General features: G+C 38.7%; 2 protein-coding genes across 4 annotated transcripts; both read left to right on the forward strand.

The window, feature by feature from the left end:
- Nucleotides 1-444: 444 nt before the first annotated feature.
- On the forward strand, nucleotides 445-8,218 carry LOC121302035 (glucose-6-phosphatase catalytic subunit 1-like). The gene is made up of 5 exons (XM_041231832.1): nucleotides 445-756; nucleotides 4,475-4,584; nucleotides 4,872-4,983; nucleotides 6,342-6,457; nucleotides 6,889-8,218. Exons 1-5 carry the CDS (start codon nucleotides 527-529, stop codon nucleotides 7,398-7,400), a joined length of 1,080 nt encoding a protein of 359 aa, XP_041087766.1. The 5' UTR covers nucleotides 445-526; the 3' UTR covers nucleotides 7,401-8,218.
- Nucleotides 8,219-14,650: 6,432 nt separating this feature from the next.
- Nucleotides 14,651-25,141, forward strand: LOC121301985 (glucose-6-phosphatase catalytic subunit 1-like). 3 transcript variants are annotated; one of them, XM_041231747.1, is made up of 6 exons: nucleotides 14,651-14,952; nucleotides 15,895-16,004; nucleotides 16,296-16,401; nucleotides 16,979-17,094; nucleotides 18,302-18,773; nucleotides 24,619-25,141. In XM_041231747.1, the coding sequence occupies exons 1-6, from the start codon at nucleotides 14,720-14,722 to the stop codon at nucleotides 24,656-24,658; spliced, it is 1,077 nt and encodes a 358-aa protein (XP_041087681.1). In that variant the 5' UTR covers nucleotides 14,651-14,719; the 3' UTR covers nucleotides 24,659-25,141. The 3 variants fall into 3 exon arrangements, with proteins under 3 accessions (XP_041087681.1, XP_041087680.1, XP_041087682.1); XM_041231746.1 differs by lacking the exon at nucleotides 24,619-25,141 and having other exon boundaries at nucleotides 18,302-19,486; XM_041231748.1 differs by lacking the exons at nucleotides 14,651-14,952; nucleotides 15,895-16,004; nucleotides 16,296-16,401; nucleotides 16,979-17,094; nucleotides 18,302-18,773 and adding exons at nucleotides 21,570-21,873; nucleotides 22,829-22,938; nucleotides 23,187-23,289; nucleotides 23,560-23,675 and having other exon boundaries at nucleotides 24,147-25,141.
- The last annotated feature ends 1,023 nt before the right edge of the window (nucleotides 25,142-26,164 follow it).

Here is a 26,164-nt window from a genome sequence, read left to right on the forward strand (position 1 = left end):
AAGCAGTTTATAAGTGTAAAAAATGGGCAAGATTATTCAAAGCTTCAAATAACATTTTCTTCTGACTGGTAAAAAAAAACATCAAATGCAATTTAAACGAGGAACAACTTAAGCCAAGCTCCTAAATCATACACCTGGTTTGTTTATTTCATGTTTGATACTCTTTATTCTTTCTCACAAATTGTATTAATAACGTAGCCCATATTGTATTTCCACAAGAGAGTTTGGTACCCCAGTGCCAGCAATTGGTTAATTCGATAAGGGCTGGATCTGCTGTTCATGGAGTTTTTCACTCTGTTCTCTTCTAAACATGTTTGCGTCAGTCCCACTGATGTAACTTTTCATACAATCGCACTGGCTCAAGTCCTCAAGTCCAAAGATCAATATATGTTCATGCGCCAAACCTGTGGGCCAGAGAGTATATAACTGCACAGAGAGAGCAGAGCATGCACAGTGCAGTTCTGGAACTCAGGCAAGCTTTACATACATACAGTTCATTTCTCACTGGAACAGGCTCCTGAAAAGAATGGACGCCGACATGGACTTGCTCCACAGCTCTGGAGTGAGCATGGTGCAGTACCTCCAGACCCACTACAAAGACTCCCAGAGATGGTTCCTGTTCATCTCCTTTGCTGCAGACCTCAGGAACACCTTTTTCATCTTCTTCCCCATCTGGTTCCACTTGAAGGAGTCAGTGGGAGTCAAACTCATCTGGGTTACTGTCATCGGGGACTGGCTCAACCTCGTTTTCAAGTGGTGAGTAGTCGTGATGCCACCACTGAAAGCCTGAAACTTGGGCACATAGATGTTTTTGCCTCTGAATGATGAATTGCTTTTAAATTAAATCTTTCTGTTAAAGTAGCTCATAAATACAGTATGGTGCACAATAGAAAACAATAAACTGGATATATTTAATACTCTCATTTCATACTCTCATTTAATGCTCTCATTTAATACTCTAATTTCATATTCTCATTTCATAGGAGTTTGAGGCATTCAAGCTTTTTAACAAGCCTAATTAGACACGTTTGAGGTTGATTAGTCAGACTACATATCTTTTCTACAGGTTACTTAATATCAAAGACCACAGGTAAACTTGGAATAGCTCAAACTGCTACACAAAGGGAGTCTTAAATTATATCCTGTACATACTATTAACTTAAAAAAAGACAATCTATTTAATCAAAGGAGGGTCTGGAGACTGGAGTCCCTCAATAATCCAGCTATGTGAGCTTCCTTGCATACATTTCTGCTCTAGAAGTACCACCCTTTCTCTTAGATGGCGAGGAAGTAATTCAGCCTCTGTGCAAAGTCTTTCCTTTGTCTACTCTACTGCTATATTATCAGTTCCATCTATGCAGTAATTACATAGGGCTGTTTGAATGATTAATATATGAAGTAAACATTACTTACTGATGCCTTTCACACTTTAAAATAAACTCCAGAAATAACATTATTCTATCATGAACACATACCCCAATAGTTACAAAATATGAAGTGCTGAAGTACAATTATTTTATGCTTAGTTCATGTTAAACATGGTTGAAACAAATTCAGTAGAACATTGTGTGGTATGTAATGTATGTATGCATTATTAGGAATTAACATATATTAACAAAAATCATTCATATGGTTTCAATATTGATGTATAGACTGTATTACAACTTAATACTAATAATTAATACAACTAATACTTAAAAAAAAAAAAAAAAAGATAATTTCCACTCAACTGTATTTAGAAGGGGATCATACAAATTGGTCATACAAAACGGAAGATCGCGATGACTGGGATGATTGCCTGCAATTACTCTAACAGACACTAGAGGCCACTACCGTAACGTCTACGCTTTATTTACCATGTTACTGTCTTTTGACAGAAACCCCTTTTAATCGATCTGTATTGTGAAATACGCAGCTGCATATACATTTTCAGGAGAAATACTGTTTTATTAATACAGGGAAAATGGCAAAGAACAGAAAAGACTATTATATGCCACTTCTTATTGGCATGATAGGTACTAGTTACACAAATCACTTTATAGTGAGAGGTCTTTAAGGATGAGAAGTCTACATCTTCCTTCCTCGATACAATCTGCATCGTCTGGATTTTTGAAGTCATCAGTATAGATTGATATCAAGAGGAAGCCAAAAGGCAACGAAAGTTGTTCTGTGAAATGCATCTACTTAAGCGGTAAAATAACATTCTTGATCTGTATATACCTAAATGTATTATTACCCTATTGAACTTGGTACTTATATGGTTAATACATTTTTCAATGTTTTAGTCATAAAAGCAATGTTTAATTTACATATAAGATGGTTAAATTACAAATGTGACATTAGTTTTTATAATATGGTTTGTTCTTTAACTTTTTATGATTGCTGAGATTTAAATGGCACTGTGAGGTTATTTTTTGCACTGCCATCAGCTATGAAATATTGTTTTTTAATACCATTGCAAACATTGTCTCTGCTTTTGTTATACTTTTGGTCAAAAAAGTGCTTGAAAAATGCCTGCACTCAGTTTCTACTAGCACTGTGAAGGGCAGGTTTATGGTCCTTGAAAGGAGTTTGGAAATGTGCATATGCATGATGTCCAATTGTGTTGTGAACCTAGCAATGCAAGGTCAGTTTTGAGTTGGTATTCCTAGTGTGCATTATGTTTTATGGATTGAAAAAGCATACTCTGGTCCTGGTATTTTCCTCAAAGTTATAATTCTTTTATTATTCTGATAAGGCTTGGGCTGAATTGGCTGAAATTATTTAAAGACTTGTGAAGGGATTCTCAAAGAGTTACCCAGCCTGTAACACTAGAAAGAAAGAAAACTCAAGACATTTTTTTTTTAACTTTACAGAGACGGGATTTATTGAAATCATTGAATATAAATCAGGAAAAATACTAATATAGTTAATAAGTATGTGAGCTGGAAAAACGGACAAGAAATGATGTACCCCCATTTATTTTTTCTAGGTCTTAAAATGTCTAATTTTGGATTGCTCCTACACATGGTGAATGGCTTGATCATTATATCTCACTTCTCCTTTATAATGGAAGCAGTTATCCATAACAATAGATCAAGATATTTACAGCAAGACTTTCAAAAGAGGCCAAAAAAGAACTAGGCCTGATAAACATTAAATGTTTTGGTAGGAATATAAAGAAGAGGTGGATAGAGAAATATTTAGTGAGCAAGGTGCCTTGAGTTTAATAAATGGGACAAAAATGAATACTTAAAGGAGCATTTGAATAATGTAAAAGTAAATTTTGTCTGAGTGCTTTGTGAGGCACGTGGAAAGCTATTAGATGTTTTCTACTGTTCAGCATTAATCATGCAATAAAAGTGGACATTATCTAGATTTCAACATACACATAAGGTTTAAACCAACACAATCAGACAAATAACAAAGCTTATTTTAGTGTGTGAAAGTTGTAATGCTCCACAATTTGGTCATTAATTGGGATTTTTTAAATATATTTTGCTTCCAGGTATTATGCATTAAATCATCCACATGGTGACCGAAGTGGCAGATCACCAGATGGTTCTGGTTCTTCTATAAAGACAATTCAGCTATGTTACATCTAACTATGGTCAGCTACTGGAATTGAAGAACAGCTCCTAAACACAGCACATGAACACAAGACTAGAATTATTCCATGAATATCAAGATTTATCTTATTCATGAAAACACGAACTGTATCCAATAAGTGAAAGCAAAACTATGACCCCATACACACTTGCAATTTAAGCTAACGTTTAGATAGCCAACTTCCAACTGACCCTGGAATGAACTGTCAAACCATCCAGTCCAGGGCACACTGTTCTAATTACAGTGCCCTCACAGGTCGGGAGAGAGCTTGTTAACTCAGACTCACTCGCTCTCTGTCACACTAAGGGATAAATATAAAAACTGCAGGATTGTGGATTTCAATAATGATCAATAATGCAGCGACTCGGCATATTCAGCCACCACTGTTTATTTTGCATTCAACAATATACATATCTATAGAAGTGCACGTCTTTACATTAAAATGCCAATCATTTCTTTTAGCTGCTTGCTTTTTTAATATATACCTTAAAATTGGTACTGTGCAGCATTGAAAAAATATATACTAATAGAAACATCTGCTACAAATCAAGGATTACTGTATATCCCGGTAACTATTCCATTCTGAGTGCAGGCTATCGTTCCATAAAAAAAAAAAAAAGAAACAAGCACTTTTAGGCCTGCTTTTCAGTCACATATGTGAACATGCAAAGATGCCTTAAACCGCAAATGTGAACTGGGTTGCAGTCTTAAATTTGCAGGGGCTCTGAGGCGGCACTGGGTCAGCACAGTAGTGTGAACAGGGTCTAAGCTGTAGCCCTCAGGTATTTTTTACTTTTCAGAACAAAATGATGCTGTTGACACTTGACACTTTCCCACTTCTGTCTATTTTGTAATGTTTCCGTTCTCACTGTTTGTTTCTTGACAGGATTCTCTTTGGGCAGAGACCCTACTGGTGGGTTCATGAGACCCCCTACTACAGCAACTCTTCAGTGCCTCACATTGAGCAGTTCCCAGTCACCTGTGAAACCGGACCAGGTGAGCATTAAATAAAAAAGAAAAAACATAAATGCAATGTCCCCTTGAGTATACAAATTGCCATTCTATTACCTAATCCCTTATTACTAACAGTACATTATTACTAATCTGTGGATCAGTACAGCGATCATAGGTAACTTCTCAAAATGCCCAGGAAAGCATTCTTACTTATGCCTGTGTATTATAATGATCCCTTATACTGAAGTGATAATGCTTCTGTTAGGAAAGATTTGCTGCCATTCATTAGTTACTGTGGCAGTATGAATTTTGTGCTTGTTGTGTTGCAGGCAGTCCCTCTGGCCACTCCATGGGTGCATCTGGAGTTTACTACGTCATGGTCACCTCCATTCTGGCCATGGTGCTTCACAAAAACAAGCCTTCAAACAGAATCAAAAACTGGTAAGGTCTTTTCAGATTAAGGGTCTCATTTACGAAAGGGTACTAAATTTGGAGTTAGCAAGCATGTAAAGTAGTGAGCCTAACATGCGCGATAAATCTAAATTTAGTGGATTGTGAATGTGCATGATAATATCAGAGACTTACCCATGGCCACCGTGATATCAAAAGCCTCAGCAGTCTTGGAGTATCTATTGGTCAGGAGGCCCAGAAACCCTCCTCCATGAACTGTCCTAGGACCCCCTGCTAGACATCCCCGGCGCACAGGCCTCCCTTAGCCGCTCCCCATCTCGACAGGCACCAGCCCCAGCTCCAACCCTGCCCCAAGTACCATACCTTCCCTCCCCCAGTCTGTATTTCGGACGTAGGCTATGGACCTTCGCTCTCAAAAGTTCACGCTCCTCCTTAGATCATCCGGCCTCAGCTCCAAGCATGCTGAAGCAGGCCATACAGCTTGCAGGGATCGCAAGTCACCTTCCATTTGTGCCATAAACCATTGGGTCTTACCGGCCATTCAGCCTGGTCTGCTGAGCCCGTTACAAGCTACATGAGTTCTATCTAAATCCCAAATGCAAAAAAAGAGAAATGGCTTCCTCAGGATGACAGTTTTAATCCCTTGGTGGGCGAGACCATATTCATTCTGATTACCATAGTGTGGCACAATAAAATTAGCGTGCACCATAATATGCCCACTATTTCACACAATAATGAATACAATTGCAATAGTAAATATGGACATCATTAATGTGCTCCACACTATTGCAATTATAGTGCACCATGAAGTTTAGCGCCCTTTCGTAAATGAGACCCTAAGATTGGTTATTGATTATTGAAATCTTGAAACATAAATTACAATGTAAAACTAAATTGACAAATGTTTTTGGCTTATAGCCAGGTTACTAAGGTTTGAGATGTTGCAGTACTATGTACTATTAATTGTATATAATTTAACTAACTCCTAAAACCACTCAATATTCTCCTTGTTAATTTTTTCTATGGGACAAATGTCATACATCGTTATAGTAGTACTCATTTACATTATTTGCTGATAATCTTTTAAAGAAGTGGATTTCAAAAACTGTACGTATATTTTCAGAAAAAAAATCAAGACATTCGGATGTAGGAGAAAAACCTGGTACTCAAATAACCAATTTTGTAACACTTTACAAAGTTGTGTAGTTACAGTGCAACAACATGCTGCATTACAAAATTATGGCAGCTGCAAGCATATTTTGTAATTACGCTGTATTTACACCTGTGATTTTTAAATGTAATTACTGTGTACCCACAGATTTGGTAGTACGTGTAGGTGTGATTATGCTGCTCTGTCTCTGAATGCTATCTGTGCCATGTTGTCTCAGGTGTGTCCGTGCTGTTCTGTGGTCAGTGTTCTGGGGTGTCCAGCTCTGTGTCTGTATGTCCAGGATCTTCCTGGCTGCCCACTTCCCACACCAGGTCATTGCAGGAGTCATCGCAGGTCAGTTTGCCTTTCTATTTTTGGCATTTTATATTAAAAGTACAGAAGAATTAATAGCTGACAATGCATCCTTCATAGAAAATACTTGTTTGAAGGTTGTCTACAGCAGCATTGCACTTGAATTTAGCAATCTTTAAAATAATGGCATGAGATGGCCTGAGAATTGAAAGTCTAAGGGCTTCATGCGCTAAAAGGCAGCAAATGACCAGAATTACTGCGTGGCAGGAGGAAGCCACACTGTGCACAAAAATGAAGCAGTGGTCACTCTATTCACTAAGCTAATGACATGCACAAATAAAGCGAGCTATGTGATTCATTTGCAAGTTGTCACATCACGCAAAATTATGCACAAGGTTTACACACTTTCCAACACATTTTACAAACACAAAAATAAAGAATGTTTGACTTTAACACTATACTCTTAATAACAGGTATGATCGTAGCCGAAGCTTTCAGCCACATCCAGTGGATCTATGGTGCCAGTCTGAAGAAGTACCTGCACACCACCCTGTTCCTGTTCTGCTTCACTGTGGGTTTCTACCTGCTCCTCAAAGTCCTGGGAGTGGACCTACTCTGGACGCTGGAAAAAGCCAAGAGGTGGTGCGTCCGAGCCGAGTGGGTCCACATGGACACCACCCCCTTCGCCAGCCTGCTCCGCAACCTGGGGACCCTCTTCGGACTGGGGCTCGCCCTCAACTCACCGCTCTACATGGAGAGCTGCCGAGGAAAACAGGGTCACAGCGCCCCCTTTAGGCTGGGCTGTATCGCTGCCTCGCTGGTGGTGCTCCATCTCTTTGACTCCTTCAAACCCCCGACCAATATAGAAGCCTTGTTTTACCTGCTGTCTTTCTGTAAGAGTGCAGCTGTGCCGCTGGCCACTGTGGGCATCATTCCTTACTCCATCTCCAGCATGCTGAGCCGGCACGACAGGAAGCTTTTATAAAGCACAGAATCTCTACTAATGTGGACTGGGCTCTATAAAGAATAGGCTTTATTCACCTTGTAAAATAATGTGGTTATAAAATTGCGAGCTTTTTCCATTGTCACAGAATACTCTACACAGCTCAATGACTCTTATCTCATCTTCTGGAGTGAGTGCTCTTTAGGGTGCTGTCCATAGCTCAGCGAACATGATTGATACAGACTGAAGGCTGCCAACTTTACCCCATATCATACATATCTAAGCTGATACTGTGACACAGCAAGGCATCCTAGATGCTTTTTCTACACTGAGTGACTGAGTTTTTCCCCAAGATGTCACATCTGCCAACCAGAGGACTGCAGATCAGAAGTGACAGCAATAATGGAGGGAATAATGGACTAAAACGTGGTATGGTCCCTTCATTGACAGAGGCAGCAAGCAACAAGTGAGAGACAGACAGTCCATGGGTGATGGTGAATAAAGCATTGTAGAGGCTCTGTTCTGTATAATGACATTTTCTTTAATGTTTAATTAATCCAGAAGCATTAGTGAAACATATTCGGCCAAAGAGAATGGGGTTGGCTGGCATAAGGCATGGAGCAGGCACACTTGTATATTGTTTTAAAACAAGAGTGACTTTTTTATATTTTCGGTGGAGCTCACATGCATTTGTGAGAATTTTATGCCTGTATTGTGAACTTTGAAATAGACACACTTCAGTTCTGACATCTACTTACTCTTTAAGAGTGGGCATTGAAAAAAGTAAAATGCAGAGAGATTCCACATGTCTTATAACACATTGTAAATACTTATTTAACAAATTATACAACTACACAACACTTTGACTTGCTGTTTTCCAATGAGCATGTGCTGCACAATATGGAACAGGTAGAAAACCACAAGATGAGCGCTCTGCTTTTCCAATAGACATCCATGACACTACTGTGGTTTGCTTTTTAACCCAGAAAACCACTCTAGTACTTTAGTGTGAGGCTGTTAGGAGGTATTTATTTGGGGTTTCTTGGGAGCTGTGTAAAGATTGTAAAGCTAACAGCAGTTGTTTGAATGCTCTTGTGTTTTTTCGGGTTGTTTAAATGGTTTTGCTTTTATTTTTTTGTGAACAATTATTTTTATGTTTATGTTTTACACAGAAAACAGATATACATTCAAATAAAAATACAATACAGTACTAGAAATGAAAAATGAAAATAAAGCATATAAAAAAATCAATAATAATTTATGAAATTACAGTAATATAAAGTAACAATAAGAAATAAAAATACAATGCTTTGCTTTTATAATAAAAATTGTAAAACCCACAGTTGCATTTTGTTTTTCTGTGTGTTTTCAAGTTTAGGCTCATGTGTGGGGCTGTGCTGTGTGTTTTCAGGTTTGGTACCAGAATGCATAGCTGCTCTATAATGTCTTTTTCCTATGATGGCTTTTTTTTTTAAATGTAGTACTAGAGGCGCAAAACAATTACATCCCAAAAGTAGACAAATCTAAATCTAAAACAAAATGGCCAAAATGGTTTAATAGATCAATTAAAAAAAAAAAAAAATCATATTCAAATATGCAGTTTTAAATAACTTTAGCATAACCAAGGCAGAAGTGTTAAAGGGACTAGGAGCTCTTAAAATAAACAAATCCCCTGGGCCGGATGAGATCCTCCCAATAGTTCTCAAAGAAATGAAAGAAGTTATTTACAAACCACTAACCAAGATCATGCAACAGTCTCTTGACACAGGGGTGTTACCCACAGACTGGAGAATTGCAAACGTAATACCGATCCACAAAAAGGGAAACAAAACAGAACCAGGTAACTACAGACCAATAAGCCTGACTTCTATTATATGTAAACTTATGGAAACTATAATAAGATCCAAAATGGAAATTACCTATATGGTAACAGTATCCTGGGAGACAGTCAGTATGGTTTTAGAAAAGGGAGATCATGTCTAACTAACCTGCTTGGTTTTTTTGAGGATGCAACATCGACAATGGATAATTGCAAAGCATATGACATGGTTTATTTAGATTTCCAGAAATCTTCTGACAAAGTCCTGCATAAAAGATTAATTCTCAAACTGAATGCAGTAAGGATTCAAGGAAATGCATGCACATGGAATAGGGAGTGGTTGACATGTAGAAAACAGAAAGTACTGATTAGAGGAGAAACCTCAAAATGGAGTGAGGTAACCAGTGGAGTACCACAGGGATCAGTATTAGGTCCTCTGCTATTTCTAATCTACATTAATTGCTTAGATTCTGGAATTGTAAGCAAAGTTGTTAAATTTGCAGATGACACAAAAATAGGAGTGGCAAACACTGTTGCAGCAGCAAAGGTCATTCAAAATGATCTAGACAAGATTCAGAACTGGGCAGGCACATGGCAAATGGAATTTAACAGAGAAAAGTATAAGGCACTGCACACAGGCAATAAAAATGTGCATTACAAATATCATATGGGAGATACTGAAATTGAAGAAGGAATCTATGAAAAAGACCTAGGAGTTTATGTTGACTCAGAAATGTCTTTATCTAGACAATGTGGGGAAGCTATAAAAAAGGCCAACAATATGCTCGGATATATTGTGTTGAATTTAAATCAAGGGAAGTAATGTTAAAACTGTACAATGCATTAGTAAGACCTCATCTTGAATATTGTGTTCAGTTCTGGTCACCTTGCTACAAAAAGGATAAGAGTGCAAAGAAGAGCAACCAGAATTATTCCAGGTTTAAAAGGCATGTCATATGCAGACAGGCTAAAAGAATTTAATCCATTCAGTCTTGAACAAAAAAGACTATGCTGAGATCTGATTCAAGCATTCTAAATTCTAAAAGGTATTGACAATGTCGACCCAGGGGACTTTTTTGACCTGAAAAAAGAAACAAGGACCAGGGGTCACAAATGGAGATTAGATAAAGGGGCATTCAGAACAGAAAATAGGAGGCACTTTTTTACACAGAGAATTGTGAGGGTCTGGAACCAAGTTCCCGGTAATGTTGTTGAAGCTGACACCCTGGGATCTTTCAAGAAGCTGCTTGATGAGATTCTGGCAAGGATGCTACTAACAACCAAACTAGCAAGATGGGTTGAATGGCTTCCTCTCGTTTGTAAACATTCTTATGTTCTTATGATGTTTACAATAGTTTGGTATGTTTTATTCAATCTTTTCAAATGTGGCTTGTCATCGCCAGAGTGTCTTGAGGCACACTGATTGGTTTATTAAATCTTTCCAGGACTGCCGTCATATCACTGCCTCATTGTGTATTCTGACTTCCACCAGTAAGCCTCATCGCTGCAAAATGGCATGTAAACAAACTGCGAAAGGTGCCGCTGCTTCTCTTGCTATAAAAAGTTGGAAATTGTTCAAGCTCTGAAAAAAAAAACAGAATTAGACACTGTGTTAATTTAGTTTGACAGTTTAGTAACGTTAATTTGTCTGTTATTTTATTATTATAGTTTATTTACATATGTCGATGCACAAGCATCATGACAAGTAATAAATATGTATTTATTGATTGATTCATATTGTGTCTGTTGGTAATTCCGTTTTAAAGAACACCTTGCTTGCCTCCCACAAGGGGTGGGTGGTGTTCTCTTAGCCAGAGACTACTGTAGATTAATCACCATATCTGTTTGACATAATAATGTAAACTCCCGATGAAATCGGTCTGCAATCATTAGTTTGTATCACTATCGTCAATTCAATCCAAAACAGTAGTTTATAATACCGTACATTCCACACTGATGAGAGTGCCAGATTTCTATGTTTCTATATTACAGTTTATAACAGTAGTGTGAACTACTGTTATAAACTGTAAAAAATGTTCGCCTTGCTTCACTCAGTCTTGGCTACTTTGCTCTGCTCAAACCCCGGGGAGATATTTGATGCATTCAGAGTTTTAATTGATTTAAATCGTGTTTGTAATGCCTTAGGTACTTGTCTGTCCACCCAAAGTTGGGGCACACCCAAATTTCTATTCCTAGCTACGCCCCTGATAAGATATTAAAAACAAAAAATGTTTCTGAAGTCCACTCAGTCCAAGACAATATCAGTCAAAAGGGCACATTGTTCCTTAATCAATCCACTGGTGTACATGAAAACACTCACTACTCACTTTGTTCTGAAAAACAATGATGTCTTAAGCTCCTAACCACAAAGCAATGTTCAAAGATCCCACTGGGCCCTGCTTATCACACTGATTGTTGAGGTTTTCTGACAATCATTAATCTGTTTTTTAAGCCTCATTGTTGACCTGACTATGCTGTCGTTACATCAGCGGCAGCTATCAGTATAGCAGTCCTGGCAGGCCTGTTGCTTAATGGGCTGGTTTGATAAAGATACAAATGGCCAGAATCCACGTGGATGGGGTTATAAATTGACCAATTGAACTATTTGGTGTGTTGCACCAAATCTAATATTTCAGTAAAAAAAAAAAAAAAACTCTCATGACCTACTTCATATTCTCTGAGATGTAGAATCATGAAACTCTACAGGCTAAACAGACAAATAAGAAACAGAATAAACATAGACTTTCATACCAAACCTTCCTTCACAATAGTCTTTTATTGGCATTCTTTGATACTTCAGAGCAGAGATCCTCAAACTCTAGAGTGTGCACTGTATCCTGGGGTATCCTGGCTATACCGTATAATGGGTGGATACTTTATTTAAGCTTTATTGGCTATTTTGATTGGATCGCCAATAATACTTCCACCAATCAGAGGGTTGCATACAGTACTCTTAGCGATCCCGCCCTCTGTCAGACTGGTATACAGAACAGCTTAAAGAAACGGCGGACAAGAGAAATAACGTGTTAGATATGAAAGTGGAGAGGAGAATGGCAGCTATGAAGCCAGTTTGCTTGAAAACATTAAAAGAGGACCTGGATTTAAAAAATGTGGAATTGACGATGCGATCAGAATACCAGAAGCATTGTAAAATGCCTGGTCGTAGGGCTGTTCTTTTATGTGTTAAGTATTTTTGTGTTCTTTTTTTTAGGAGGGTTTAATTAAGTAACAGCCAAAATTGTTTATGTCAGACTTATTGAAAGTCTGTAACGAAACTACTGATTATTATTGTCGCTACGTTACAGACACTACTGTTATTATAGGTGTCGCGCAGGTAACGCAACGTCCAGAAACAAAACGAAAAGTTTTTCACAGTATAAAACCGATCTGAATTTTTCAGCGCTTACTACTAGTATATTAACCAGTTTTAAATTATTTCGTCGTAAATAAAAGCATTTTCGTTTCGACTTTATTGCTGAAGATTTCACACATGGCAATACTGAGCTACAGTTACTGCATGGTAGTGTGATCGTTCCGCTGTGTCATCTTGTGAACCATACAGACCCCACAAGTCTGAGAACTTCTGGTTTAGGTAGTGCATACGTGTTATGTACTGTTTCAATCACAGAAACACATTTGACATTGCGGTCAATGGCACTGGAACTATTTTTAAAGTGGGGGTGCTGAAAGCCATTGAACAAAACTGTAACCTCTGTATATGATGGAAGCCATGCAAAGCCAAGGGGGTGCTGCCACACCCCCAGCACCCCTAGTTCCAGCGCCCTTGATTGTGGTGTAATACAGTACCAGAAGTACCCAATGAGTTGTATAAAGTTATTTCTCTATTTAACCTACAGTGCAATATAAGAATGCAAACTGCACAAACACATTCCTCTGACAGTTTAAGTGTTAAGACATTGATGCACTGCTTATAGCCAGTGGCATGCCGAATGTTTGCCAAACTCTAAAATTAGTGTTTGAACTTCTAAACACTTGAACATGGACAACACCCTGCACCTGCAAGCTAGCTTTTATCTAACTTGTTTTTATTTTACTATCCTGGTGGTATAAACCAGTACATGCTGGTAATCATTGCAGTACTGTTATCTTAATGTTGTTTATCAAACTCATTTCACTTGTGAGCTCAGACAGATTTGAACCCAAGCTTTTAGAAGCAAATGGCTAGTGTATTAACCCCCTGTGCCCATCTAGTCTTACCTTTTCCTAGAACTATATTTCGATACCATATATTCGTGTAAATATGCGCATATGCTTATGTAACAGGGGTGTTATGTTACTCTGTGGGTATCTGGTTTGACATTGAATTGCCACTCAACGGTCGAGGTTTTATTAATGATCACATAGACAGTTACAGTGAAACGTGGCCGTCACTACCAGCAATTGTATCCCTAGTGTGGAAAGATATATACAGACGTGTAGGCTACATCAAAATCCAAATACAAGGCAAAACAAAACACAGTGGAAAAAAAACAGCTCCAAAATAAAAGTTGGCCAAGCTTGGGCCGTGCGCTGCTCCCTCTTCAGGAACCTTCTCCCTGCACAAACGATTCTGTGGTGGGATTGAAATCCCTAAATGAATCCCTATCATAAACACACACACACATGATTCAAGTCAGCAGGAAGAGAAGTCTAATCTCCCAGCCCTGCCATATCTAGCACACACTTTATTTCTAATTAAACAAATCCATATTTTCTTGATAAACCCCACCCAAAATATATTATTTACAGGGGCAGGCCTCAGCCCTGCTACCGTTTATATGTGGGTATATTAACTCCGGCCCTTGAGATTCATGCCAGTCCTGGTCTTTATTCCAACCAGGTCCTAAATTAGTTAATTGCTTGGAGTAAAAACTTGGACTGTAGATCTCGAGGGCAAGATTTGAGTACCAGCGGGGTATATTCTGTTTTCTGTAAATCTTCATTATTATAATCCAGCACATGGGCAGTTACCCTAATAAAATACCACATTAAAGCCTTGCATTGAATTTCTAACAGCTTTTTTATTGGCTCTTACTATACGTTACACATAAAAATAAAAATAAACATAAACTCCAGGTAGCAATAGTGTGTCAATTTTCTAATATCCACTATAAAGACATATCTATTAGACTGATTACATTATTAAGTCATCGTTGAATTTGTGTAATAAGTACAAGCTACAAATAATGTAACAAGCATACAATATAACGATAATAGATGACTTGGTTCACCCCACAAACACCTGATTAGAATTTGATTTACCTAGAAATGTTGTCAATACTGTGCAAATAAGAATGAGTCCAGTTAATCAGTACCTGGCCAGCTGAGTTGTTTTCTACCCAAAAAGCTCTAAACATGTTTGTGTCTGGGGCCTGTGATGACGTAATTGCTCTTCAAAGCCAGTTGACGAGTCCAAAGATCAGACTTTGTATGTGCCAGGCCGATTCGCAGGATAGTATATAATGAGGCTGGAACAGATAAGTGACAAACATTTCTACACAGCAAAGGCAACAGTGGCTCCAGTAATCTCTTAGTTTTACCAATGATGGACGCTGGCATGGACTTGCTCCACAGCTCTGGAGTGAACATGGTGCAGTACCTCCAGACCCACTACAGAGACTCCCAGAGCTGGTTCCTGTTCATCTCTTTTGCTGCAGACCTCAGGAACACCTTTTTCATCTTCTTCCCCATCTGGTTCCACTTGAGGGAGTCGGTGGGAGTCAAACTCATCTGGGTGGCCGTCATCGGGGACTGGCTCAACCTCGTCTTCAAGTGGTGAGTAGTGATCTCACAAGTGGGAGTAACTGGATTAACTATCACAGCTGTTTATTCCAGAGCACAGTGTCATGGTTCTACAATGGTTTTGTACCCAGAGGCAATACTAGTATAACAGACACTGGTTCAAATTTGTTCATAATAACATTTAAGATTGTTTTTACTTCAATGTAGTCAATTTTCTTAAAATGAAAAGCAATTATCAAAATACATTTGCTGGGCAACTTATATAACAATTAAGAAGATCCAAGGTCTAACAGTTACTATAATCTTATAATCGTATGTCTTTCTGCACATCTTTTCAAATTAACCATTACACACAATCCTTTTTAGAACCATAACACTATATTAGGAGTATCATCTGCAAATGCTTAGTGGGTTATGTTAATGTTCAGGTAATGTATTCGTATATCAGTGATATTTCATGTTATATGTCATGTTATGTTTTAATTTCCCTTCATAGACACAACGCAAACTAATTTCAAACTGGAGGATATGGCTAAACTAATATGTTTCTGAACTTATATTTACCTATAATAAAAATACAGTAAACTTATATTGACCTAAAATAAAAATAGTTTTAGGGAAACATGTTGTATTATAGAAAACGACTGTAAAATCATACTAAAATACCACAAAAATGTTTTACGGTAAACATTTATATCAACTGGTTTCAAAAATAACAATTAATACTAAACTTGGACTGCCTACTTTTCTTAGCTTGATCTAAGAAAAGTAATTCTCTGAATTCAGCTATTAAATTTGAACACACTCTTTTCCATACATTGCACTTGTATAAACAAAACACTTAGGGCCTGGTGTTCAAAAGGGGCACAATAAGAATTAGTTCTCAAAATTATTTTTAATACCTGATTTATGTAACTAAATCAAGTTATTTATATTTTAAGGGTTCACTACACGACACTGTTTGTTTCTTGACAGGATTCTCTTTGGGCAGAGGCCCTACTGGTGGGTTCATGAGACCCCCTACTACAGCAACTCTTCAGTGCCTCACATTGAGCAGTTCCCAGTCACCTGTGAAACCGGACCAGGTGAGCATTCACCAACTCCCAAACTGCTACTCAAGAACAAATGTCATGTATTCTACTTGATTCCGATCTGTTAAGCTAGGCTGTAAATGTATTGGAAACGAGATGCTATTTGTATTTTACCTGTTTTATTTGCAATAGAAACCCTTGCGTGAAGTGGGATTTGCAGAAACAGTCATCTGCTATTTCATCCCCAATATCCCGCCTCTCTGAGTATACTAATGAAAGGGTTGTCCACTTTATATAGATAAAACTATGACATGCAATAATATCAGTTTCTTTTCTCCAAAATAGGCAGCCCCTCAGGCCATGCCATGGGTTCAGCTGGGGTATATTATGTAATGGTCACATCTATTCTCACCATACTGCTACAGAAACATCAACCCTCTGTGAAAAACTGGTAAGGATATTTCTGTATAGGTATCAGATTACCCAGTTTGTTTTGTGTTAATGCTCTTTGATGTACAACATGTACAACAACGTGTAAGGAGTTCATCTCTGTGGTTATCTAGCAGGAATGGCAGCTGCATCAGATACAGATGCCCGTTAGACTATCTGCAATTATACTTTTACATTTTACTGCTGCAAAGCAAAAAACGTTAAAAAACGTCCTCTTTAAGGATACAATGTTAGTCTTCGAGAGAAAGTTAAAATGAAGTTTTCTGCATGCCTTCGTTCACCACTACAATATGTGAGTTAAATGAAGATTTGAGAATGTCACTTTCATCAACAGTACATGCCAATAATTTCTTTGCCTGCTGCTTCCCAATCATTACAATCATTCTGAGCAGTCCTCATAGCTTTAAAGAGAAGCCAGGTTTAAATTATCATTTGTAACTTAAAACAATCACACAATCTTGATTGAAGTAAAAAATAAACCAGCTAAGTTGTGTACTTCAGTTTCTTATGTATTCACCCTCCAAACTGTGACTGTACTGCCCACGTCTCTGAATGCTATCTGTGCTGTGTTGTCTCAGGTGTGTGCGTGCTGTGCTGTGGTCAGGGTTCTGGGGTGTCCAGCTCTGTGTCTGTCTGTCCAGGATCTTTCTGGCTGCCCACTTCCCACACCAGGTCATCACAGGGGTCATCAAAGGTCAGTGTCACTCTTCCATTCAGATTACATTTTAAAACTATCACAATTGGGTCCAATTTGTATTCTGGCCCACAAATTCCATATATCTGTATATATATATAGGGTTGCCGAGGTCCACTTCCAGATCGTTCAGTACAGTCGTCCACACCAGGGTCATCACGAGGGGTCATCAAAGGTCTCCCCCACCAGTCTATCAGATTACTAATATATATATGATAGGCAATTGCTGGCACCTTCAGATTACATTTTATAAACTATCACATAATTTTGGTAATCCTATAATAGGCTACCTCCGATTCAATAGTTTAGAGTCTATGTGTCAAATTGTTTTGTAAAATCTCAGTATCTAATGTCGAATATTAGAATTTATATCCAACTAGTAGTTGAGGTATATGATATATATATATATCTGACCAATTTTCAATTCTGTTTAAAATCCTCAGTATCTTAACTGTAATACAGCTTTAATTCCTATGAACAGGCCTCCATTCCTAATTGTAGTCTTGTAGTCTTGTTTTAAATCTCGCAAGCAGACTCTCCAATAGAAATGTAAGAATTTGCAGCCACTTAGTAGTTGGGTGGGTTTAAAGTATTCAGAATGAATCAATGATAGTTACAAGGCAGGAAAGCGGGACATTGCCCAGCTGCACTGAGAAAGGTGTTTTTTTTTGTTGTTTTAATAGTAGACTTTTTTTTATTAGTTGAAAAGGGGTAATGTCAACGTTTAATTCATTAATCAATTCATTCATTAGCAAACGCTTTTATCCAACGTGAATTGAGTAACCATTTCCAGTGTTTTTCCAGTGTTTATTGGCTATACACTGATTTCATTTTTTTGTATCAGGGGTTTTATCTGTTTTTATCGGTTAAAACTAAAAATCAGAAGTCATAAATATATATTACTCCTTCAGCACTCAAAGACAATTAGCATATTTAATAAATTCCTCACGTATTTTATCTTTGATCAAGCATGAGCAAAGTGGAATTTTTGTAAACAACAAGTTTGTCAGTGAACAATCTTTAACAAACTGTTTCAGTGGGGAAGCAATTCAAGAAATATCACTTGTGCTCAAGCTTCTAGCGTAGCAACTTAAACCATATTTTTTTCTCTGAATGCCATATCTCTTCATACACTTGGTTGTGCCACGTAGTTATCATTCATGTATATCGTTGTTTACTTACATGCAGAAAATGTTACCTCTTACAGGTATGATCGTAGCCGAAGCTTTCAGCCACATCCAGTGGATCTATGGTGCCAGTCTGAAGAAGTACCTGCACACCACCCTGTTCCTGTTCTGCTTCACTGTGGGTTTCTACCTGCTCCTCAAAGTCCTGGGAGTGGACCTGCTCTGGACGCTGGAAAAAGCCAAGAGGTGGTGCGTCCGAGCCGAGTGGGTCCACATGGACACCACCCCCTTCGCCAGCCTGCTCCGCAACCTGGGGACCCTCTTCGGACTGGGGCTCGCCCTCAACTCACCGCTCTACATGGAGAGCTGCCGAGGGAAACAGGGTCACAACACCCCCTTCAGGCTGGGCTGTATTGCTGCATCGCTGGTGGTGCTCCATCTCATCGACTCCTTCAAACCCCCGACCAATATAGAAGCCTTGTTTTACCTGCTGTCTTTCTGTAAGAGTGCAGCTGTGCCGCTGGCCACTGTGGGCATCATTCCTTACTGCATCTCCAGCATGCTGAGCCGGCATGACAGGAAGCTTTTATAAACTGCAAGAATATTAAGAACCTCTTTTTGGCCACATATAAAAGGCCTTCAAACTACAGTCTTATATTTATCTTAGTTTTATGGTTTTTTTTTTATATATTTATCTTAGTTTTATGTGTTATTTGTGGATTACCAAAATGGAAGGCAGAAAAACAATAGCAGAGTGGAGAAAAAGACTTCTATTTTATTGTAAACTTTTATAGGAAATTAAATACACTTCTGGCACAGGCTAAATGAAGACAGTTTACAAGATAACTTGGTTATCTATAAATTTGGAGACAATAGGTCTCCTGAGCAAGTCATAACCTCCTTGTCCTCTGTCCTTCGGAGACTAAAAACCTGAGTTCCTATTGTAAGTAACTCTGCAGCAACAGTTGTGATGCACAGTTCACCCATATAGTCACTGTAAGATGCTTTGGATAAAAGTGTGTGCTAAATGACTAATTAATAATGATATAATTCAGTTATATGCTGAATGAATGAGCTGGTTTTTAACCAATTTGATTACATTTATTGTGAAACAGATGTTGTTTTATGTTGTCACTATTAAGTTGTTGGATTGAAAGTTTGTTTTTTATAATAAAAAATATTTTTGACAAGAATACTCTGGGCTTATTTGCTTGCAGGTACTATTCTGAATTAGAACATCCAATAAACGATTTATTTTAATTGTACTGAGTACGTTTTTACTAAAAAAAAATAAAAAAAAAATACATTAAGTTGCCTTTGAAATGATCCCTACAGTTTTTTTTTTTTAATATGCTTTTACTACAAAAGGCTTTTATTACAAAATGTTTAAAGCATATTAATGGTGCATTTTGCAGTTTTCCCATAGTTATACATTATACAGTAGTTATACAGTACAAAAAGAAGTATGTTTCCCAAAAACAACATTTGTCAATATAAAACAGATACAGTGAAAAACAACACTCCACATTCAAGGTTGATTGCTGTGTTTTTTTGACTCTGCAGTGTGACACACGCAGTGACACAATTCGCTGAGCCACTGCCGTCAGCGCACACTCTTCAAACTAACAGGTCAAGGGTATCTATCGGCTGATAAAGTTACCCCCATCAGTCTGCTTTTATCTGTTTTTTTATGCAACCCTCTTGTGTTTACAGAGAGGGTCAAATGTGCTACAATGAGAACAGTACAATAGTTGTGAAAGCCTTGTTTTTTACAAGATGATTTGTAAATGCTATAGAAGACAAGTATGCCAGTAACATACACCCTCACATTGTAAATTAGAGCTATCAGTATGATACAGAAGTTGATGTCTATGACATCTATCAACAATATGTACAGAATAGAATCGAATAAAAATGTAATGTTTGAATTGTTTTATCAAAATTAATTAAGATTAATTAGGGGGCCTATGGTTCCCAGAAAGAGACCACAGCAAATGACTGGTAGGCTACCAGGATGCCATTAGTCATGCAGCAAACACACTGGCTGAATAAGCCCCACCTGATGATCACCTCAAAGAACTGCTTGCTAGGGCAGGCGGCGTCCTTAGAAAAGAGTTGCCTGGACCAATTGAAGCCTCAATCGGTGAAAAATGAGCCACGACCAGATTCTCCGCATTATGCAGACCTTTATAGGGTGTCCACTGACCTGGAAACAGCAGAAGCTGTTTCCTGACTGTCCCAGGAAGACTGGGGGGGATATGGGAGAGGCAGTAGGCTTGTCGTCAAAAATCGACTGCCTTGTTTCCCCTATTGTAGACTAGGGAACTTGCAATATTGCAGTGGCCCTCTCAGTTAACAGTATAATGGCACAATTAACTGCAGGAGACATGCTGTCAGACTCCAAGTCTTCAGATGGGAATGCCAGCTCCTGTTCGCCAACCTCATCAGCGATGGACAGTATGTCCTCCTGTGGCCAACTGGCGCTTGCAGCCCTCTGGGACCACAAGGGGACAGGCAGGGCAGGAGGCTCCGAACATTCACACAGTAACTCAACGAGAAAGGTTCCTTGGTGGGAAATAGCTGCCCAGAGCTTCTCCATGTGCTCCGAGTCCGCCGATCGCCTGGACAAGTGACTCCTCTTTCTCTTCCACAGCGGAGGGGGAAGGAAAGGCAGAGCTCGAGAAGGATGAGAAAGACCGTGAGGATGGTTTTCTGCGTGGACTACTTTCCGGGTGTGTTGTCCCTTGAAACAGAGCCATGGGGGGAGGACACAAAGGGTGATGTGGAAAAGCGCTGAGCAGGAATAAAAGACACAGAGCGCTCATTAGAGCTGCAAGATAGCTGCTTCTCAAGCGTGCGCTTCGAAAAAGGGGCATAAAACTTGCAGAAGCTAAGCCAGTGTCTCCTTGGAGTGCTCTGTCCAGCCCCAGGCAGAAAAAGCACCTGCCATACTTGTCCTCAATAGGCAGACACAATGAATAACACAATAAATGTGAAATATATATTGATAGAAGCAACAATGTACTGATCTGAACAAGGCTCTCCAGTCAAGTCAATCTTGAAAGGAAAAATGGCCATGAGATCTGTGAGCACAGTCCTTTGGTGCCCTCAGGGGCAGGCCACTACTGTGTCACTGGCTCAGAGAGCAGCTTTGGCATATTACATTTCATACTTGAAAGGGAACTAACTACAGATAGACTGGACTTGTTATTTGACCTATCAGATCAATAGCTGGCAGACTGAGGTGTTTTTCACTACTTTTTTGTTTTGGGAGTGTTGTTCAAAGATCAATAGTTGTGCACATGCTGACGTCTACAGGAACGTTTAAAACAGCCCAGCGTTATCTTTAGCAGTGCTGGGACAGAGGGAGACAAGAATAGCTCCTTTATCACAAGTGCCTTGGAAGTAGAAGTGACTGCAGAATGGACGCTGGCATGGACTTGCTCCACAGCTCTGGAGTGAGCATGGTGCAGTACCTCCAGACCTACTACAGAGACTCCCAGAGCTGGTTCCTGTTCATCTCCTTTGCTGCAGACCTCAGAAACACCTTCTTCATCTTCTTCCCCATCTGGTTCCACTTGAGGGAGTCGGTGGGAGTCAAACTCATCTGGGTGGCCGTCATCGGGGACTGGCTCAACCTCGTCTTCAAGTGGTGAGTAGTGATCTTGCAAGCGGGAGTAACTGGATTAACTATCACAGTTGTTTATTCCAGAGTGGGTCAATGATGAAGTGGTTCATATCAATGCAAAAGCATAGCAAACTTCTCATTTAGTATGCTGTTTTGCTACAATGACTCTATATTTTGTCAATGTTGCACTTTCACTTGAATTCAATTACTGTACTGATAGAAAACAGAAACTAAATAATCACACAACCAAAATCCATTTCAGGTTTCAATACATCTATTACCTTGCTCAATAAAAATAGACTGACAGAAGCAAGTAACTTGAAGCAGCTTCCATACATTTGCACAAAGACTGCAGGTGTGCAATTTCTTTTTGAATCAGATGCTTTATTACTCATTTTGGAACTGGGTAGCAAACACCGTCAACAGACTCAACAATTATTATTATTTATTGTTTTAACTCAAAAACGTCCAGCTTCAGCTTTCCACTTGATGTCATAATAATTATTTTTTTTTATGGAAGTTTACAGTACACAGGCTGCATGTTTGCGTATGCCTGCTAAAACCACATTAAGTATGAACTATGGACACTAGAGAATTATATTTTAGGGTAAAATTGAACATTAACTTGTTAACCAAAAAACAGGTTGTCCAAAACCAAACAACAACATCCAAATAATAAGTAACTTGCAAAGCACTTGCCTCTCCAAGTTTCCAAACAAATACTGTACAATTTGAAATGTGGTTATGGTCTGATATTTGGACCACTGATTTGAAACCCAAATGCTTTGGGAGCATGCATGCAGAAAACAAGACATTATCAGTTTTACAGTGAGCTTCTTTAGACACACCATGCCTCTATTATGCTATGATATATCACATAAACAAAGTATTACAATTCATCGCTACACAATGAATCATTACACCCCTACTAAATGTATCAAACTCTAACATAAATGTATTAAACTGTCTATTTCTCTAGGATTCTCTTTGGGCAGAGGCCCTACTGGTGGGTTCATGAGACCCCCTACTACAGCAACTCTTCAGTGCCTCACATTGAGCAGTTCCCAGTCACCTGTGAAACTGGACCAGGTGAGACTACAACTGAGTTAAACATTTAAGAAACAAAGTCAAGTTGAAAAGCATTGTGCATTCAGTTGAAGGCATTAGCTGATAAAACTGAAAACCACCATGTAGCTGATTCTGCCTGGTTCTTAGAATATCATTACAATTGTAAACGCTATAATGAAATACTGTACTAAGAGCTTTGTGAGGAATTGATATTGTTATTATTATTATTATTATTATTATTATTATTATTATTATTATTAAAACTGCAGGCAGTCCTTCAGGCCATGCTATGGGTTCGGCTGGCATTTACTATGCGATGGTAGCTGCAATTCTAAGGATCACGCTTCAGAAAAACCAACCCTGTAAAAATTGGTAAGAACCTTTTAATTTAAGTCATGGGAAGTAAAGGGAAATGTAGAAATCACAGGGTTACAAGGTTTATAATTATTGCGACACCATGACACCTTTGTGACAACCTCTCCTGGTGCTACGATGTACTCTAATTACTTTTATTCAGATAGCAATCCAACACATTACAAAGCATTTTTGTGCTTTAGCTGTCTCCCACACTGGAGCTATACCATTGCCCACTACTTGATATTGTTTTATATTCATCACCATTGTTGTGCTTTGTTGTCTCAGGTGTGTCCGTGCTGTTCTGTGGTCCGTGTTCTGGGGTGTCCAGCTCTGTGTCTGTCTGTCCAGGATCTTTCTGGCTGCCCACTTCCCACACCAGGTCATTGCAGGAGTCATCGCAGGTCAGTGATAACATGCTTATTAAAAATCATTTTCTTGTCTTTTTATAGCAATGGGGATGATTTGCATTTATGAACTGATTAAATATATTTATGTATTTTGATCTTACATTATGGATGTAAGATTAAAGTTCTCATGATTATGCAAATGATTAAAAATGATGATGTTTTGACTACCTGAATCTATTCTTCTCAATGCTATCAGTGAGATAAGTTGTAATTCAATAGTGCACTTACAAACAACACTGATTAAGGCATTTGCTGAAATTTTATATGCTTGAAGTATATTATAGTTTATGAGTACTGAAAGATGGATGATAAATACTGTATGCTAAAATGAGGGGACAAGAACAGGGATAATGTTCAAATTTGTGTACTACTGTATATAGGAACAAGTTGAGGCTTTAGGAGGATCTGCTACAGGGTTATTCTTTCAAACTTACTGAGAATTTTCTGTGCACTTCTCTTGTGCAGGTATGATCGTAGCCGAAGCTTTCAGCCACATCCAGTGGATCTATGGTGCCAGTCTGAAGAAGTACCTGCACACCACCCTGTTCCTGTTCTGCTTCACTGTGGGTTTCTACCTGCTCCTCAAAGTCCTGGGAGTGGACCTACTCTGGACGCTGGAAAAAGCCAAGAGGTGGTGCGTCCGAGCCGAGTGGGTCCACATGGACACCACCCCCTTCGCCAGCCTGCTCCGCAACCTGGGGACCCTCTTCGGACTGGGGCTCGCCCTCAACTCACCGCTCTACATGGAGAGCTGCCAAGGAAAACAGGGTCACAGCGCCCCCTTTAGGCTGGGCTGTATCGCTGCCTCGCTGGTGGTGCTCCATCTCTTCGACTCCTTCAAACCCCCGATCAATATAGAAGCCTTGTTTTACCTGCTGTCTTTCTGTAAGAGCGCAGCTGTGCCGCTGGCCACTGTGGGCATCATTCCTTACTGCATCTCCAGCCTGCTGAGCCGGCACGACAGGAAGCTTTTATAAAGCAGACTCAAGCGTAGTACTTTTTTTTAATGTTTAGGTATATGACTTTTATAACAAATACGCTCATAAAGGGGACCAGTCCTCCTCAGATTACCGAGTAACAGCCCTAAAGCCAGCTCTTTCCTAAATCTACAGAAAATGCAGTAATTTACAGGACTCAAAGGACTTTTTATAATCTCTATTTATATTTATTCTATGTTTTAAATGGATTATTAAGAGTGGAAATTAGTACTAATAAAAGAAAATATCTTAGTATCATTTTTACACTGGAAATGTAATGCAAAACATTATTAGACAGGACAAGACATAAGACTGCCCAGGGCCAAATTAACCCTATACACAAATTACACTATAGCATATGGCCCCCAGCAGAACTGGGTCCCCTGTTTGTCTGGTAAACTAACCAAACCACTGACCCATTAACCTCAGTGGATGTTATATTATGCACTTGCTAATGCTTTTGTATTTTTTGTGCTTTTGGGACTGAAGCTTTTTTATGTCTGTGATCCATATTGCATCATTTTGTGTTCTATGTTCCCACAGATGTTTGAATGTTAATTAAAATGATCATTAACAATAGTGAGATTTAATTATTATCACATGTGTGTGATTTCTGTCGTATGGTACAAAGCAATAAAGGCATAGCCTACATGGTTTAACAAGCCTCATGCCCAGCTATGATCAAAGAAAAAAAAAACTACATAAAATGCTCAGATACATTATCTAATTCAATTTGAAGACGCTTTCTCATTATTGATAGGTACTGAAAAAATTAGTAAATTGAAAATAAAGTTAGGAAATCTCATCTTGCAATGAACAGGTTTTTAACAGGTTCCTACAATGTCGTGCACGGTGCTTTGCACATGATTTGTATCAAATTAGCTTTATACTGGGCTTGTTTGTACCCAAATATCAAGAGAAAAGCTGTTGGACACATTTTGTCAGAACAATTTCTTGATAAATTTTGAACTTGGTTCAAAACAGAGCCTGCACCAGGGGGCTAGGAAACACAGCAGGCTGCTTCACTAGCTTGTAGTGCCTTTGTGAGGAAAAGGACTATTGTAGCTTTGTAGGGTTATGTGAAAGAAATATGAATTCACTGTGTGTAAATACTCTATATCAGCCTCAAAAAAAAATCCAAATTGTGATTAGTTGTTAGATACAAACAGATTTCAAGACCTCATGCATTTCTTTTCAAGGTGTATGTGGAAACAAATAGCACTTTTTCATGGAGGTCCATATAATAAAGGCTGCCTTACATACAGATACTATAATCCAGAGTTTTGATTTTTTTTGGTTGAAATTTTTACCTACCCAGGATAATTAGCTACTGATTTACTTTCCATGCCCACTTTATTAAGACCTGTCTAGATGTGGTATTGCCCTGGTGTGGAGCCTGTTCTCCTGGCATACCCTTGTTTCCTCTGGAAGGCCTAACATGCCATAGCTTACTTCACATCGTTGCAGATGAAGTCCATCTAACAGTGGTGATGGCTACTTGCAAGA

This window comes from Polyodon spathula, chromosome 28 (assembly GCF_017654505.1).
Source record: "Polyodon spathula isolate WHYD16114869_AA chromosome 28, ASM1765450v1, whole genome shotgun sequence".
Lineage (NCBI taxonomy): Eukaryota > Metazoa > Chordata > Actinopteri > Acipenseriformes > Polyodontidae > Polyodon > Polyodon spathula.

Excerpts from the sequence above, each read along its gene's own strand:
- LOC121302035 (XM_041231832.1), top strand. The coding sequence starts at position 527 with ATGGACGCCGACATGGACTTGCTCCACAGCTCTGGAGTGAGCATGGTG. Across the intron at positions 4,585-4,871 it reads CACCTGTGAAACCGGACCAG|GCAGTCCCTCTGGCCACTCC; the intron begins GTGAGCATTAAA and ends GTTGTGTTGCAG. Across the intron at positions 4,984-6,341 it reads TCAAACAGAATCAAAAACTG|GTGTGTCCGTGCTGTTCTGT; the intron begins GTAAGGTCTTTT and ends ATGTTGTCTCAG.
- LOC121301985 (XM_041231747.1), top strand. The coding sequence starts at position 14,720 with ATGATGGACGCTGGCATGGACTTGCTCCACAGCTCTGGAGTGAACATG. Across the intron at positions 14,953-15,894 it reads CTCAACCTCGTCTTCAAGTG|GATTCTCTTTGGGCAGAGGC; the intron begins GTGAGTAGTGAT and ends GTTTCTTGACAG. Across the intron at positions 18,774-24,618 it reads GGCATCATTCCTTACTGCAT|CTCCAGCCTGCTGAGCCGGC; the intron begins CTCCAGCATGCT and ends TCCTTACTGCAT.